Raw genomic sequence first — 16,746 nt, 5'->3', positions numbered from 1 at the left:
GGGTGAACGGGCCGCTCTGTTTACAGGGGTGTGGCTGTCTCCATGACCACCCTCCATGCACACACCCATCGCCGCCGCCGTCTAGTGCAAGCGTTACCATGGAGGCGCAGAAGTGACGTCAGCAGCTGGACAGTGGGCAAAGAGAGAACGGATCGCTCTGTTTACAGGTGCGTGGCTGTCTCTATGACCATACTCCACGCATGTATCTACTGTTGCCGACGTTTAGTGTAAGAGTTAGAGATGGGAAGTTCGGATCTTTTCAATGATCCGGATGATTCGAATCGGATCATTGAAAAGATCCGGATCTTTGATCCGAATCTCGGATCATTTTACTAAGGAAGCATTCGGGGAGGGGGGATGAATGGGGAAATAGACACACAGGCAATTCATAGCACCTTCGGCTGTTCAACACTTCTTTAAAGAAAACCTATACTGAAAATTAAAAGTCAAAATAAACATACACAAGTCATACTTGCCTCCCGTGCAGTCTACTCCTCAATCTATTTTTCCTCTCCTGCGTCCTGTTTGTCCACTGTGATCAATAGAATTCTCCGTCCTCCATTTTGAAAATGGCTATTACCCCATAACAGCTTCCTGGTCAGCACACTGTTAAACTGTAAAATCGCCCACTTGAGCCATAGGGAAACATGGACACATCAGTTCTCCTCTCAGCTGTAACTGACAGCAACTGATATATAACTGGCAGCAACTGATATATTTCAGTTCTGACAAAATGTTGTCAGAACTGGAAGGGATCACTGTAAGAAGAAAATGGTGAGCTTCTGAGAGGAACTGATGGCAAGGTTACTATGTAATGTTCATTTGAAGTTACCTCATGTGTTTATTTTAAATAATTTTACTCAGTACAGGTTCTCTTTAACTTCATTTGCTGCAAACTCGGCTACCATAATAAAATCACCCACTTCAGACACATATGGAAGGATCCAACTAATAAATGCACATACTACAATTTGCAGCAGGTCATACGAGACTATATAGGTTACCCCCCTCCCCTCCAGACAATAACAGTGCAATTCAGTAAAATGCCTTTGTTATGCCCCCATCCTATAGCGATGTGATGCAGTGATCACAGCACTAGGTAACAGTGACCGATTACACGCTCGTTTTCCGGCCACTTATGGTATGTTTGCTAATTTATGCTTATTGGTGATTGTTGTGGTTGTTAATTCAGCTGCAGTCCCCAGCTATAGATGTAATATGCAGGAGGCTGGGAATGTCAACACAACGTTGCACGCACAATTAGCTAGTAGGTTTTCTCCTGTATAATAATGCGATATTCAAATAATCAAAACACGACCATCCACAGACTCCCATAGGGCCCAGATATGGCAATTTTGGCAGGGCATACTGGAGATCCGTGTCACTAAACAGGCTCGTGAAGTTCCAGGTCCACAATCACACCACACCATCTCCCAGACTTGTTTCCTCTCTTTCTCTCTCTAGTTGGGACATTTTTATGAACCATTTGCTATCTGTGCTGCTTATCCTGGCATATGATATGCACATTACAACGCACAATTGGGGATTAATTATTTGCTGTGCTCTGAGTGCAAGGCTGCCTCCCCTCCAACAGAGCGATCCATCTCTGATCTGTGCTTCCAGGACCCCGCTGCCCGCTGAGAGGGGGCGTGCCGCTCCTGGCCCTGCCCCCTTTGTGATCCGAATCGTTTATTTTCATGATTCGGATGATTCGACTCACAAAAGAGATTCGGATCAAAGATCCGAATCGTTCATGATCCGGACAACACTAGTAAGAGTTGCCATGACTGCGCAAAAGTGACGCCGGTGGCTGGATAGGGAGTGCGCACATGCTTTGGGCGGTCTGAGCAACTGGAGAACATGAGCATAATTAGTCCTGCTTATTAGGTTTGCATGATGCATGGACTGTAGCAGAGAGGGAGGGGCAGGACACGCCGATGGAGGGATGGCTGTGTTGAATCATTCTTATTTAAACCCTGTTTGTAGTGGTTGCTTCAGCTCTGACTTGAGTGTGATATATATGGGGGAGGGGTTGTGTGGTGGGGGTCTTTTTGTCCGTAGCACTGTATTTAGCTCCTGACAAAATCTTATTTAGATGAAACAATGTGACACTGTATATATGTATGCACTCCCCTGTTCATTATATGTTTCCCTCCTATTAATATCCAGTATATCATTGCATTGAATAGGGATATATGGTGTAGCTATAGTATGTGTGTTTAGTCTCTTGCTTCGTTGATTGACTGACCCTGCAATTACATGCCTCTAAATTGACGCAAGCACTATTAGCACAGCAAACTGTTTTCCCTCCCCCAAATGATTGTATATTATTTATGGTTTTATTGTGCTAACCAAATGCTGTGATTAGGTTTATTTAGTGGTAGCTACATGGCATACCTAACATTGGATGCAAACGCTTAATGATAGTGTGTGGGAGAATCAGAATAGACACCCGCCTAATACAGCTTGCCCTTTACAATGCTTTTTAACTTTTTATTGTAACTTATTATTGACATTGCCTATGATACAATTGGTAGAATAAGCTCTTCCTCCTTTAATTGTACAGATAGGGCTGAGTGAGTCAGGTGTGACTCACATGTTATATGAATATTTATTCCCTGTACACACTTTTCGGCATTGTTGAAAGTTCCACTACATGAGACACCTGCTGTTACAGAATCTCCCACCTTCCTGTGGGAGGGGAAACTACAAGCACAGCAAAGTGTTCAACAATTAACTGTTGCAGGGCTGGAAAATCATAGAACTGCAAGTCCCGCAAGATTTTTTCGCAATGTTAATTCATCACAATCTAAAAGGTTGCTTATGTTGGGTGCAACATTGTTTCAGTATTCCAGACTAGGGATGGTCGGAAAATTTCTGCAGAGCTGTGATATGCATTGAAATGGGCTTACGTGGAATAAATTAGAATTCTGTGGATATACTGGATTACTGTAACTAAATTTTAGCCCAATCACAGAACTTTGATTGCAATGGACCAATCAGAGAATGTAGAATTTTTCAGCGAAAATGGTATTACCATGGAAATTTTAGACCAATCAAAGAACGCAGAATGTTTCTATGCAAATCGGATTACCATGGGTAATTTATTCTGAGAACGCAGAAGTTTACTGTGCTTGCCTATCAGAAATGCGGTCGTAACATGCATCTGCAAAAAAATAAGGAATTCCGCTTTTTTTTTTTTTAGTATTTTTTATTTTTTACAATTCACTAACCTTATTGACAAAAAAATTACATTCTTTGGAAATAAAATCAGATTTCTGCGCAAATCCATGGAATTGGAAAGACCCTTTCTGCAAAGTATACATTTTGCTGGAATCAAAAATCAGCATTTCCGACTAACTCTATTCCTGACCTATAATGGTTTTCATTTTTACTTTTGACAAGTCTTCATATACTTAATAGAATATGTATGTGTCTGTACCTGCATTGAGGAACTTTTAATCCCTGTTTTTTTTCTCCCAGGTTGTCCTATTCCATCTACATCATCATCTAGCCTTCTACCATCTGCGCAACTGTCCAGCTTCCATAGTCCTCCTATTGTTGGCTGCCAGATGCCACTGTTAGACAGCAATACTTCTCATCAGATTATGGATACAAATCCTGATGAGGAGTTCTCTCCAAACTCCTACCTACTCAGAGCATGTTCCGGGCCACAGCAACCTCCCAGTAGTGGTAAGAATCTTTGGTGGTGTTTCAGTATTTTGCTTTGTGTATTAAGTTGTAGGGATGGTTGGAAAATTTCAGCAAAATTCTGATTTCCAAGTTTCCAATTGGAAATTGGCTTACCGTGGTGGAAATTGGCATGCAGAAATACCACACTACCACTACCTAGAAATTTTAATCAGAGAACTCGGAAGCATTGGGCCACTCAGAGAATGCAGAATATTTCCACAGCAATAGGATTACTATGGACATTTTAGACCAATCAGAGAATGCAATTTTTTTTTCTGCAGAAATCCTCCTCACTGTTAACAGGTCAGATGTTTTTGCAATTTGATATTATACATATTCAAGAAGTCAAGTGTCTACAGAGCTTTATATTGTTTCTTTCAAGAAACATATTATTTAGAGTTCATTATGTTTATAAGAACCACAGAGTGATTGTTAATTCCAAATTTTCAAACATTTTTCTGCTTCAGAACAGCATGACACCCCTAAAAGTGGAATTATACTCTCAAAACTAACATTTCAGTAACTACTCTTAGGTACATAAAATACCATTTGAAAGTATTTCCTGTGTGTAAAAACATTTACTTTCACTGTAGAGAGTAGTACAGGCTTGCACTCTCTGCTGCTTGTTCACACCTGGGGCGTTTTCGCCCTTTTTTAAGCGTTGGCGATTTTAAAAATCACCCTAAAAGCGCTTGTGCAATGATTCCCTATGAAAGTGTTCACATCTGAGCGGTTAGTTTCCGATCTGATCCGCTCAGCAAAGCACTGCCTGTACCATTTTCTGAGCGTTTTTGCTCAATGGAAGGTATAGGGAAATCGCAAAGCTCTTGAAAAAGTGCTTAGTATAGAGATTTCCCCAGCACTTTTAAGAATAAATACATTGTATTTATTCTTTTCCGGGTCAAAGAGTTCACTTCCTGACTTGCGTCAGGAAGGGAAAAAACAAATCGCTCTGCAAAATCGCTTACACGTAAAGCTTTATACAAAATCACAGCGCGCAGCTGAACGCCGGGAGGAGAAAAAAATGCACAACATTTTGAAAATCTCTGGCAACAGCAATTGCGATTTTAGATGTGAACAAACCCTGCATGTGTCTTGATTCTGCTCCCTCACAGCTGAGTCACTTCAGCAGAAAAGGAGGGGGGAAAGCTCAGGCAGAGAGTGTCTCCTGGCCAGCAATTATTACATTTGCCAATTAGAGATATGCAAGCCTGCAGTAAAAGTTAGGGCCCGTTTCCACAAAAGGGCAATAATCTCAGTATTTTTCAGTCTCTGCAATTGGATTTTATTAGAATCATTTATTTGGCCAAGAATGACTGGCTCCTGCCTGGAATTGGGTTCGGCACAATACATAGTTCAAGTCAGGGGTGTTTCTAGCCTGTTTGTCACTCCAGACAAGAAGTCCTGTGTCACCAACCCCCCCCCCCCCCAAAAAAAAAAATCCCAAAAAAAATCCCAAAAAAAATCCAAAAAAAAAATCCAAAAAAAACTACACACTAGAGAATATAAATGATGTGCCATATAGGGTGGATGCATAATACAGTGAGTCCCCAAGATACAAACAACCTGTCGATCCTGTCCCATTTCATCACGCATCCACTTCCTGCACTACCCCAGCTAGTGTGTAAATGCAGAGTATAATGCAGCAGAAGTTCTCTCTGGTGGAGTCCAGTACTGTGCTCTCACCTCTCTGGTGGAGTCCAGTACTGTGCTTCCGCCTGTCCGCTCACCATTCACCCTAGTGCCCAGCATCTCCTACCGCATGTAGCATGATTACATACTATCATGAGGAGAGCCAGCACTAGAGGGAGCAGAAAACCGACAGGATGGTCTCACAGGCACAGCACTGGACTCCAGAGGGGAGGTTAGAGCACAACTTCTGCTACCTTTACACACTAGGCTGGGAAAGTGCAGGAGGGGGACGGGAACAGATAGTGGGACAAGGTGACAGAGGGAGTCACAAAGAGACGCATACAGAGCCGAATCATTCATAAGGCAACTTAGGCAGGTGCCTAAGGCCTGGTGAGAGTCTAGGAGCCTGGTTTATGCTAGCCCCCAACAAATCTTGCCAAAAAAGCTAGATGGCCATCAAGCATGGGCCCAAAGTTGTTGCTTACTTAGAGCACAATTTCACTTTATTATCATAAGAGAACAGGGGTGGCAGCAGGATAAAAGTTAATAAAAGTTTTAAAATTTGCTGGGAGGCAGTGGTGGACCTAACTCCGGAAAGCAGACTCAAAATACTGTCTGAATTAAACAAATACATGTATTATTGGTACCCCAAAAGATGCAACGCGTTTCGCAGGCACAGCCCGCTTCATCAGGCAATAAGATAGGGGACAAACTGTGGACAAAGAAGAAAGACATTGCTGTAGTGAGCTACATGAAATACACTAAGTATGTAGTATCATGCAAATTGTATGCAACATTTTCACAATATAAACACTGGATATGAGGTTGCACAATTAAAACAAGGTTGACAGACCCTAGCGGTATAAAATCCACAAAAAAAGTCAGTGCATCTTGTAGCCTAAGGAAAAATTAAATTGTGCTCAGGAGGCAATAAAGTGCAGAGTGTTAACTATGTAGTGCAAAATATTGCTAGTAATAAGGTGCTGTAGTGTAGCAGCACAAAATGAGTGACCGCAGAAAAAATAATCGTAAAGTGCCGCAGTATAGAGCACATATTAATAAAAATACATTGCATAAAAGTCAATTGCATAAAAATATTATACAGGTTGCAATAGTGCAGCAGGGTATAGTGAATATAAGTAAGGGATTGTGAAATATATGTTAGGATAAAATAGTAAAATAAAAATAGTAGTAGTCTTACCAGTAGCTTGTCAGTAGCACGAATAGCGCCTCTGTGATGAAGTGAGGACGTTTTATATATGGTGCCTGGGATGTGTCTGCTAATGGAAGGAAGCAGAGAGTGTAGGGTGGGCGGGGCGGAGATACATGGAGGGGGACAGGCAGCCAATCGGCTGCTGCCAAGTGTAATGTGGCCATTTGTATTGAAAACTACTATAGTAGTGTATAGTAGTGCTGCCACCATGTGGTTATTAAATGGTATGGCCTTTAGTAAAATAAATAGTAAAAAGAAAAAAACACTTATACCACAGTTTTAGCGTTGGGTCTTAGGTGCTATGAAGGAATTTGGAAATGAGATCAAAGCTATGAAGGGGAGGTGCTGCCCCCAACGAAAAACTTGATTTGGGAACGTTTACATCCATGATAGTGGGGGTGACAGTATCCATAGGTGGTGGTGGTGTGTTTGATGGGGCTAGTGGTCTTTGTCCAGAAGGTGGTGATAGTGAAATGGGAGGTGGTGGGTATGGAGGATATCTAAAAGGAGGTGAAGGAATAGTGATACTCATGAGGAGAATAAGGGTGGTGGTGGGACAGCTCGGGCAGCTGAGCACCCAGGACAGGCCTCTGATACTTCCATGCCACAATTACACACAATTGATCCTTACAGAAGTCTATTAAAATATAACTTTTATTATTTTGTTTAAAAAGTTTTTCCTTATTTATTTTGTTTTCTCATAATACACATAACCAGGATGGGACCACAAGTACGTTTGAAAGCACCTGCACAAGTTTTACACTTTTTATGTGACCGTGCTTTTGGGCCCATACACTGGACTAAATTAGTCTTAACTTCCTACATATAGATAAAAAACCCCCACCAATCCGACATGTTTCGACCCCTTAATTTGAGTCGTCGTCAGGGACAAGAAAGTGCTTAGTGCAAAGAGGTGCTAGTGCATCAAGAATTATAAAGCATTGTGTATATACATTCTATCAAGAAAACAAAAAATAAGAGCGAAGTGCTCTCTTGCTCTGTCAGCATTGAAGTGAATGTTCACCTCATCTGTTTATATACTACCTATGAGGGGGGGTACTTCCATGCCACACACAGAAACCTTCCTTATCTACTTTGGCCTCCTGGACGTAGTAGCTACGCCCAGGAGGCCATGTGCGCGTCCGCGCGCTCCCGCGGCCGACCGCGCGCATGCACGCGCGCTCCCGGCCGCGGTTCGTTAGCCTGGCAATCAGTGAATCGGGCTATGGTACCCGATCACTGATTGCTCTCCCCCGCTGAAAAAGCGACAGCTTCTCTCGGAAGCTGTGCTTTTTCTGGCTGTAACGTCCCTGATACGTCGCTCTAAGCGTATGTTACGCTTAGAGTGACGTCATGTAAACAAACTCATGGCCGCCATCTTGTGGCCAAAAAGTAAAACTACAACTACAAGTGAAAAAAATTAAACTCAAGACACATTTACATTATAAAACTGTGGCTTACATCCCACCCTCCCAAAAATACCCAAATAAAATGTTTAATACAAAAAAAAAACAAAAAAAAACATTACAATAAAAAAAAATGTAAATATTTACCTAAGGGTCTAAACTTTTTAAATATCAATGTAAAGATGAAATATTTCTAAAAATTTTTTATTTTAAACTTGTAAATAGTGATAGATGCAAAACGGAAAAAATGCACCTTTATTTCCAAATAAAATATTGTCGCCATACATTGTTATAGGGACATAATTTTAATGGTGTAATAACCAGGACATATGGGCAAATAAAATACATGAGTTTTAATTATGGAGGCATGTATTATTTTAAAACTATAATGGCTGAAAACTAAGAAATAATGAATTTTTTCCGTTTTTTTCTTATTCCTACCGTTAAAATGCATTTACACTAAAGTGGCTCTTAGCAAAATGTACCCCCCAAAGAAAGCCTAATTGGTGGCGGAAAAAACAAGATATAGATCAGTTCATTGTGATAAGTAGTGATAAAGTTATAGGCTAATGAATGGGAGGTGAAAATTGCTCGGATGCATAAAGTGAAAACGACTGAAGGCTGAAGTGGTTATACAGTGTGCCGAATTTATTTTGAATAACAATATTTTCACCTTCATGGATAAAATATACCATCAGACCAGCGGCACAGCAATGGGGAGCCACTTTGCCCCATCCTATGCCAATCTCACCATGGTCTATCTAGAACATCTCAAAATGTCCACCAACAATCCATATTCACATAACATTATTTTTTTTTATAAACGATAAATTGATGATCTCATCTTTATTTGGAGGGGGCACCACACTCATCCCTAACTGTCAGTTACCTTAACTCCAACACAGCCGGTCTCCAGTTCACACACCACCTCCACAGATCCTCCATAGAATTCTTAGACCTGACACTCTATATTGGCATGAACCACATCAAAACCAAAACTTACTTCAAGCCGGTTGATGCCAACAATTATATTCATGTTGACAGCTTCCATCACCATCCCTGGATCACCAATACACCTTATAGTCAATACAGAAGAATCTACTGAAACTGTACAGATCCACAACAATATGAAATTCAATCCAAAATACTCACCGAAAAGTTCACGGCTCGCAAATACCCCAAAAAATTAATCAAGGATGCCAAATAAAAAGTCAAAATACCGAAGTCCACCACCAGCTCTCCAGGCTGCTCTGAACAGATGTATCAGTGGCTGACCCTGCATCAACTGGAGATCGGCAACGTGGTGTGTGACAACTGCAGCAATCTCATTTTGGCTTTGAGTTTGGGAAAGATGGCACATGTGTTCAATCTTATAATCAAAAGATTTGTCTAAGTACCCAGGCTTACAGGAGGTCCTGAAGCAGTCCAGGAAGGTGTGTGGGCATTTCAGGTGTTCCTACATGGCCATGGCGTGCTTGGCCGATATTCAGCGGAGAAACAACTTGCTGGTGAGGCGCTTGATTTGAGATAGCCCGGCTCGCTGGAATTCAACGCTCCTCATGTTTGACCACCTGCTATAACAGGAGAAATCCGTCAACGACTATCTGTACAACTACAGTGAAAGGTAATGCTCTGGGGAGCTGTTCTGGTCGAAGCACTGGATACTCATGCGTAATGCCTGCAGGCTCATGCGTCAGTTTGAGGAGGTGATAAACTTGGTGAGTCGCAGTGAAGCCGCCATCAGCCACTTGATTCCATATGCTTTCTTTCTGGAGCGTGCTGTGCTTAGAATGGTGGAAAAAGCTGTAGAGGAGCGTGATCAGGAAGAGGAGGAAGAGTTGTGGGAAACATCACCTGCGGCATCACAAAGGAGGGGGGAGGAGGAGTCGTCTGGGGAAGAGGAGTCAGATGAGGAAGTTTTTTTTTTGAGGCGGCGGAAGAACTGCAGCAGGCGTCGCAGGGGGCTTGTGCTGCTCACCTTTCCCATGATATTGTTCATGGCTGGGGGGAGGAGGAGAACTTACCCGACATTACTGAGGAAGAGCAAGACCAGATGGCTAGTAAGTCGGCATTCAACTTTGTGCAGATGGCGTCTTTCATGCTGTCCAGGCTGTTAAGGAATCCCCATATAAAAAAAACTCAAGGGGAATGACCTGTACTGGGTGGCAACACTACTAGACCCTCAGTATAAGCACAAAGTGACGGAGATGTTACCAAATCACCACAAGGCAGAAAGGCGCCAGCACTTGTACCACAAGCTGGCAAGTACGCTTTACAGTGCATTTAAGGGTGATGTCACAGCACAACGGAATAAAGGTGCCACTTCCAGTAATCTTCCTCCTCTAATGTCCACACAGGCAAAGACAGGACACTCTAGTGATCTCATGGTGATGTCGGACATTCTTTAGTCCAACGCCTAGCCTTAGCCCTTCCGGATCCACCCTCCACCAATGCCTCGAGCGGCAGGTAGCCGACTACCTGGCCTTAAGTGCGGATGTAGACACTCTGAGCAGCAATGAACCCTTGGACTACTGGGTGCACAGGTCTGACCTGTGGCAAGAGCTGTCACAATTTGCCATCCAACTTCTGGCTTGCCCTGACTCAAGCGTCCTGTCAGAAAGGACCTTCAGCATTGTCAGTGAGAAGAGAAGTCGCCTAGGTCACAAAAGTATTCAGTACCTCACCTTTATCAAAATGTATGATACCCACACAGCATCTCTGCCTGCACGCCGTGTGACTGCCTGCCCCAAGACTAAGTCAGTCCCCACACAGCATCTCTGCCTGCAGGCCGCTTGACTGCCTTCTTTGCCACCACCAATAGGGACCAGGACGCCAGGTGGATTCCTGAATTTTTAAGACCGCTGCTAGCAGTGGCCGCTAACAAAAATAATAATAATGTTTCTGGTACGTGTACATGCCTGCCTAATTTTTCTGGCTGCACTGCGGCTGCAACAACAAAACAAAAGGCATGTACTTGTGTCAATTCCCCTTCGTGATCGTTACCTTGCAGCGGTGAAGAGGCTTGCGTATCACAATGAAGCAATGACCGGCTATATGAGTATGTTGGGGGGCACACCTGACCCTAGAAGATAATAAGGTCATTGCTTCATTGTGGACAGACCAAATTTGATCAGCTGGACACTCAGTCACTGTTGTTCTGTCATTGAGCTACCTCAGCCCGACTGGGCTTGAAAACTGCCATCGCCTGCACTCTCGCCATGGTGCGCACCAGTTCAGCACGGCACTCACTACACAAACAGCTGTTTGTGGTGCGTTACACAGTGACTTTGGTCTGTCAGTGTGAAGCAGTACACTAATTACACTACCTGATCCATGTATAGTACACACGCAAAATGTTTTCAAGCACTTTAGGCCTCAATTTAGGAATGTAATGTGATTTTCTGCCCTTTAGGGATTATAACCCTGCTGTGCGTCAAATCCGGATCTTTCCCTGGGACTCTTGGCGTGTATCCCACTCCGCCTGGCCCCCTCCAGGTGTTAGACCCCTTGAAACATCTTTTCCATAACTTTTGTGGCCAGAATTAGTGTTTGTAGTTTTGAAAGTTCGCCAGCCCATTGAAGTCTTCGGTGGTTCGCATGATTCACCGGTTCGCGAACTTTTCCACAAGAACATGGGTTCACGACATCTCTACATGCAGGTAGTGCCCTGTCAAAGATTGCATTATGGCAAGCAATTGCAATCTATATAAATACCAATTATGACACATGTAGAATAAGAGCAGAAATAATTTTACTGAAAAGTCATCAGAACAATTCAAAGAAAAAGTAAATTAAACAAAAATGATGCTACTTTTTCCTGGCCAAGCATTTCACCCTTTTGGTGATAAAAAGTACTCAGCTAGAATCAGAATCAGAATCAACTTTATTCGCCAAGAACGGCAGGAGCAGCACCCGGAATTTTTTGTGGACACAACGGCAATTGGCATAACAACATCAACATGGTACAGATAATAGCTACATAGACAGTACAGCATTTTGACAGTCAATAGCAGCAGTTGACAAACAGCACATGGTACAGATCTTAGCTACAGAGACACCCTGACGTCAGTTTAACAGACAGCGGCAGCTCATAGTTCAGATGGGCAGGACTATGTTATGCAAAACAGACATTTGTACGGGGACGTGGTACAGCGTGGCCAGCTGGAGACAGTTCCTTCCGTGCTCGTATTCCACACGGGGGTGGCCGCGGAAGATTAGGGGATGTCGGTTGGGAGAGTGCATGAATTAAGTAGGGCAACCGCTTGGGGAAAGAAGGTGTTTTTATGCCTCGTGGTTTTGGTGAGGATGGACCCATAACGGCGACCTAGAGGAAGGGGGACGAAGAAGCAACTGCCCGGGTAGGAGGGGTCTTGAGTGATCTTGTTTGTCCTGGACCTCATTCTAGATGATTGAAGGATGTCCAGAGGTGGCAGGGGAAACCCGATGATCTTCTCAGCAGCACTGATTACCCTTTGGAGTTTGTGTTTGTCCCTTGCATTAGCCCCGGAGTACCAGACAATGATGGAGGAGCAAAGGACAGACTCCTGGTGGCAGAGTAGAAGCTGATCATTAGCTCCTGCGACATCCCAAACTTCTTCAGCTGCCTGAGAAAGAACAGCCTCTGCTAGGCTTTCCTTTGAATTACGGAGGAGTTCGCATCCCACTTCAGGTTGTCCGTGGTGGTGGTACCAAGGAACCGAGCGCTGTGTACTCTTGAGACCTCAGTACTATCAATGGAGACCGGACTGGGAGATGGAGCATTTCTTCTAAAATCTACAATTAGTTCCACAGTTTTTGCCGTACTTAATACGAGTTTGTTTTCTTTACACCACCCGAGGATCCGCTCAATCTCCTTGCGATATTCGTGCTCACCGTTTTCATCTATGAGGCCTAGTATGGTGGTGTCATCCGCAAACTTGATGACCTTGACAGTCAGTGGATGAGGTGCAGCTGTTCATGTACAATGAAAAGAGAATCGGGGACAGCACACATTCTTGCGGGGCACCAGTGTTGGTGCTTCTAGCACTGGAAGAGCAACCGCCGATCCTGACTAACTGCGACCTGTTCGTAAGGAAATCCTTGGTCCAGGCGCACAGATTAGGGTCAACACCAAGTCGTACCAGGTTGTCATTCAGGATGGTCGGACAAATGGGATTGAAAGCGGAGCTGAAATCCAGGAGCAGGATCCTGGCGTAGGAGTTGGGTTTATCCAGATGTTTCATGACGTGTGCTAGACTGATGTTGATAGCGTCCTCCATGGACCGGTTGGCCCTGTATGCAAATTGCAGGGGATCTGTTTTAGTGACGGTGTACCCCTTCAGATAAGGGAGAACCAGTCTTTCGAAGGTTTTCATGATGATTGGAGTTAAGACAACCGGTCTGTAATTGTTTAGATCCGTAACACCTGGCTTCCTGGGGACCGGAATGATATTCGCTTTCTTGAAGCAGGAAGGGACCTTGCTCACTGTCAGGGATTTTCTGAAGATAGTTAGGATCGGGGCTAGCTGGCTTGCACAGGTTTTCAAGCAGGTTGGGGATATGCCGTCCGGGCCTGGAGACTTTCTAGTGTTGAGCTTCTGGAGGTACAGTAGTACGTCAGCCTCCCGGACAATTACCAGTGCTTGGAGGGCAGTGGCAGCTTGGGGAGGTGTGGCAGGAGGCTCCCCGGGTGGGGATGAGATTGCTAGGTCCTCGGAGTGGGTCCTCGAACCTGCAGTAAAATTCGTTGAGCTCCTCGGCTAGCGTAATGCTAGGAAGCAGGGGCGCCATTGGCCATTTTGTCACTCCAGGCAAGGAGACCTGTGGGCCCCCCCGCCCTCTCCATGAAAATATTTGCAATGCGGCAGCTTTTCACCAGAAAATAATTGTATTACAGTAGTGGTTCAGTGCAATACTACGAGCCGTGATCTACCGCCACTATACCACTGTGTCCAATTGTAAAAATGTACTACTTGATTGTACTTTTGGTACATTTTTGCCATGGATTGATTGAAATTCTGATTGATGTGGTGGTTGATAATCACCATATTCGATCATTTTGAAAGAATCTGTCTGTAAAAATGAATGCATGTATTGACAGCTATAGGCTAGGGTTACTAATAACAAGATTGGGTGATTAAATTGTAAGGGTAAGATTAGGGGGGGGGGGGGGGGTCAAAGTAGAGAGTAACAAGGAACATTTATAATTACTTTTTTCCTCGCAGACTCAGTGTTGACTCGCTCAGTAGGCAGTAGCAGTGTTAGGGAGTCTTGCCCAAGGTCTCCTACTGAATAGGTGCCGGCTTACTGAGTAGGAAGAAGCAGAGATTTGAACCCAGGTTGCCTGTGCCTGAGGCAGAGCCCTTAACAATTACACTATCCAGAGAGAGGAGGAAAAGCACTTTTATTGTGCTTTCCTTTAAGACAAGTAGACAGCCAGCACTAGGGGAAGGGGGGGGAATCAAAGGTGAATGAGGGAGAGAGGAGGAGTGGAGAGAGACTGAGAATAGCCTGAGATGGAGCAGACAGCTTATCTGTATTGCAGCCACATAACACGGAGGCGACTTGCCTGTAATGTGACGCCTGTCCTGCCAGTCTCTTACACAAGGCTGCAGCAGCCCTCCTGGAGTCTAAGGACTGTCTAAATCTTTTCAACCTGTGTAATACATACCTCCCAACTTTTTGAGATGAAAAAAAGAGGGACACTTCTGCCATGCCCCTGCCACACCCCTGATCACTCCCCGTCACACCCCTAGTCACGTATACCGTACAGATTTCATAAGAAAAATATGTTGTTTTATAATTCAAACCACACTGGTCCTTTCTATCCTGGGTCATTTTCCTTCATATTAACATTTTCAAATTAGTAATATATCAATGTAAAGGATGGGAATAAAGTTTACAGTCAAACACATTTTTAGTAGAGATATATATATATTTACATAGAAAGAGGGACAAAATCCTGAAAGAGGGACATATGAGGAGGAAAGAGGGACAGAGTGACAGGGCTCCCAAAGAGGGATTGTCCCTCCAAAAGAGGGACATTTGGGAGCTACGACCTTATCTAGCTGACCACATGCAGTCTTTACAATGGTGAGAAAGCAGACAGTTTTTTTCTAGAGACACTGTAGGAGGCAAGCCTCTCTTCTGCATCATGCTGTGTACATTTATCAGCTTGCCATCAAATTGTACATTTATTTCCCTCAGCCAGCCTAGTGATTCACATTGTTGGCTCTCCATAAACCACAGACTTCTACACTGTACCAGTAGCAGGGGGAAAAAAATCTCACTCCTTCCTCCTGCCAAGTCCCGTTCTGGAATGCACACAAAGACACCATCCTCCTCTTAAGTCATAAGGAGGGGCGGGCAGGACAGGAGTCACACAGACACACTCTAGATCCTGAGATAACACTAACATTAGGGAATGCCATACAAAGTGTTGTAGACAAAAGGTTTGTAGATTCCTTATTTGAGGCTGAGCAGTAGAGGCTTTCATTAGAACTTTTTATCTCCGTTCCCTGAGTTTTCAGCCTCTTAAGGACAGGAAAAATAAACTTTTTTTTCCCTCAAAGCCGCCCTGCAATAAATCTGCTCTAGGCAATTAGCTGGTCAGCTGGTCTCTAGAAGCGCCTCTGCTAGGAAGTGTGTGTTGGGGAGGGGGCTTGAAATTTGTGGCTGCCCTGAGGCCTTTCCAGACTTCCCGTGTGTTGTTGAACTGAAGGTCCTGTCTTAGTTTGAGTAGTCCCGCTTGGCCACCTTCAGCTCTCGGTTCAAGAGTTCCTGGCTTCCCTGAACTCTGGGGTGCCTGTTTTGTGTGCTTCCTCTTTGATTTTCCGTAGGTGGCGTAGCCTGCCATTGAACCAAGGTGTATTGTTTGGGAAGACTTTGATGTTCATTGTTGGGATGCATGCCTCCTCACAGAAGCAGATATAGGAGGTGACATTCTCTGTCCATTCATCTAGGCAGGGAGCCTCCAGGACCGACCAGTCCATGCTGTCAAAATAGGCTTGTAGTTGACCCTTGGCCTCTTCAGTCCACTTTTCAACAGTCCTGAAAGTCAGCTTGGAGGTTTGAAGAAGCCTTCTGTAGGTGGGGATCAGGTGGATTAGGCAGTGGTCGGAGTTGCCTAAGGCAGCCCGGCGAGTAGCCTTGTACGCATCTTTAAGGACCGTGTAGCAGTGGTCCAAGGTGTTTTGGTTCCTGGTGGGGCAGATGACGTGTTGCTTGTACCGAGGCAGCTCCTGGCGAATGTTTGCCCTGTTAAAGTCTCCTAAGATGATGAAGAGGGAGTCCGGAAGGGAGGTCTCCCACACTGATATGGTGTCGCTGAGTGTACGCAGGGCAATCTTGGTGTTCGCATCCGGGGGGATGTAGACGCCTGCCAGGACATAGGAGGTGAACTCTCTTGGTGAGTACTGAGGCCTGCAGTTGATAAGAAGGATCTCGGCATCTGGAGAGCAGCTTTTGTGCAGGATGGTTGTGTTTGAGCACCAAGCGCCGTTGATGTAAAAGCAGATTCCGCCACCCTTACTTTTCGCTGAGAGAGCGGGGTCACGGTCTGCTCGGAAGAGATTGAAGCCCGGTAGGTCGAGGGAGTTGTCCGGGATGTTGTCGTTTAGCCAGGTCTCTGTGAAGCAGAGAATCGGGGAGTTGCCTTCGATCGAGGATTTGCTCCCAAGTAGTAGGAGCAGCTCATCAAGCTTATTCTGGAGGGAGCGGACATTTGCTAATAGAATGGCTGGGATGGGTGACTGCAGGCCCTTCCTTTTAAGTCTAACCTGAGCACCCGCCCTCCTACCCCTAGGCCGAAATCTGCTAGCGTTG

At 44.5% G+C, this 16,746-nt stretch overlaps 1 protein-coding gene across 5 annotated transcripts in view; it reads left to right on the top strand.

The window, feature by feature from the left end:
- TENM2 (teneurin transmembrane protein 2) overlaps positions 1 to 16,746 on the top strand; it is a 4,210,084-nt gene that overhangs the window by 253,674 nt on the left and 3,939,664 nt on the right. For all 5 annotated transcript variants that reach the window (XM_068277420.1, XM_068277423.1, XM_068277418.1 and 2 more), the window contains one exon: positions 3,484 to 3,693. In XM_068277420.1, the coding sequence (XP_068133521.1) occupies positions 3,573 to 3,693 (121 nt within the window). In that variant the 5' untranslated portion in view covers positions 3,484 to 3,572. The remainder of the gene's footprint in view (positions 1 to 3,483; positions 3,694 to 16,746) is intronic.

Source organism: Hyperolius riggenbachi, chromosome 3, assembly GCF_040937935.1.
Source record: "Hyperolius riggenbachi isolate aHypRig1 chromosome 3, aHypRig1.pri, whole genome shotgun sequence".
In the NCBI taxonomy this organism is placed as follows: domain Eukaryota; kingdom Metazoa; phylum Chordata; class Amphibia; order Anura; family Hyperoliidae; genus Hyperolius; species Hyperolius riggenbachi.
The sequence above is the reverse complement of the archived record's forward strand: the minus strand, read 5'-3'. Positions and strand labels throughout refer to the sequence as shown.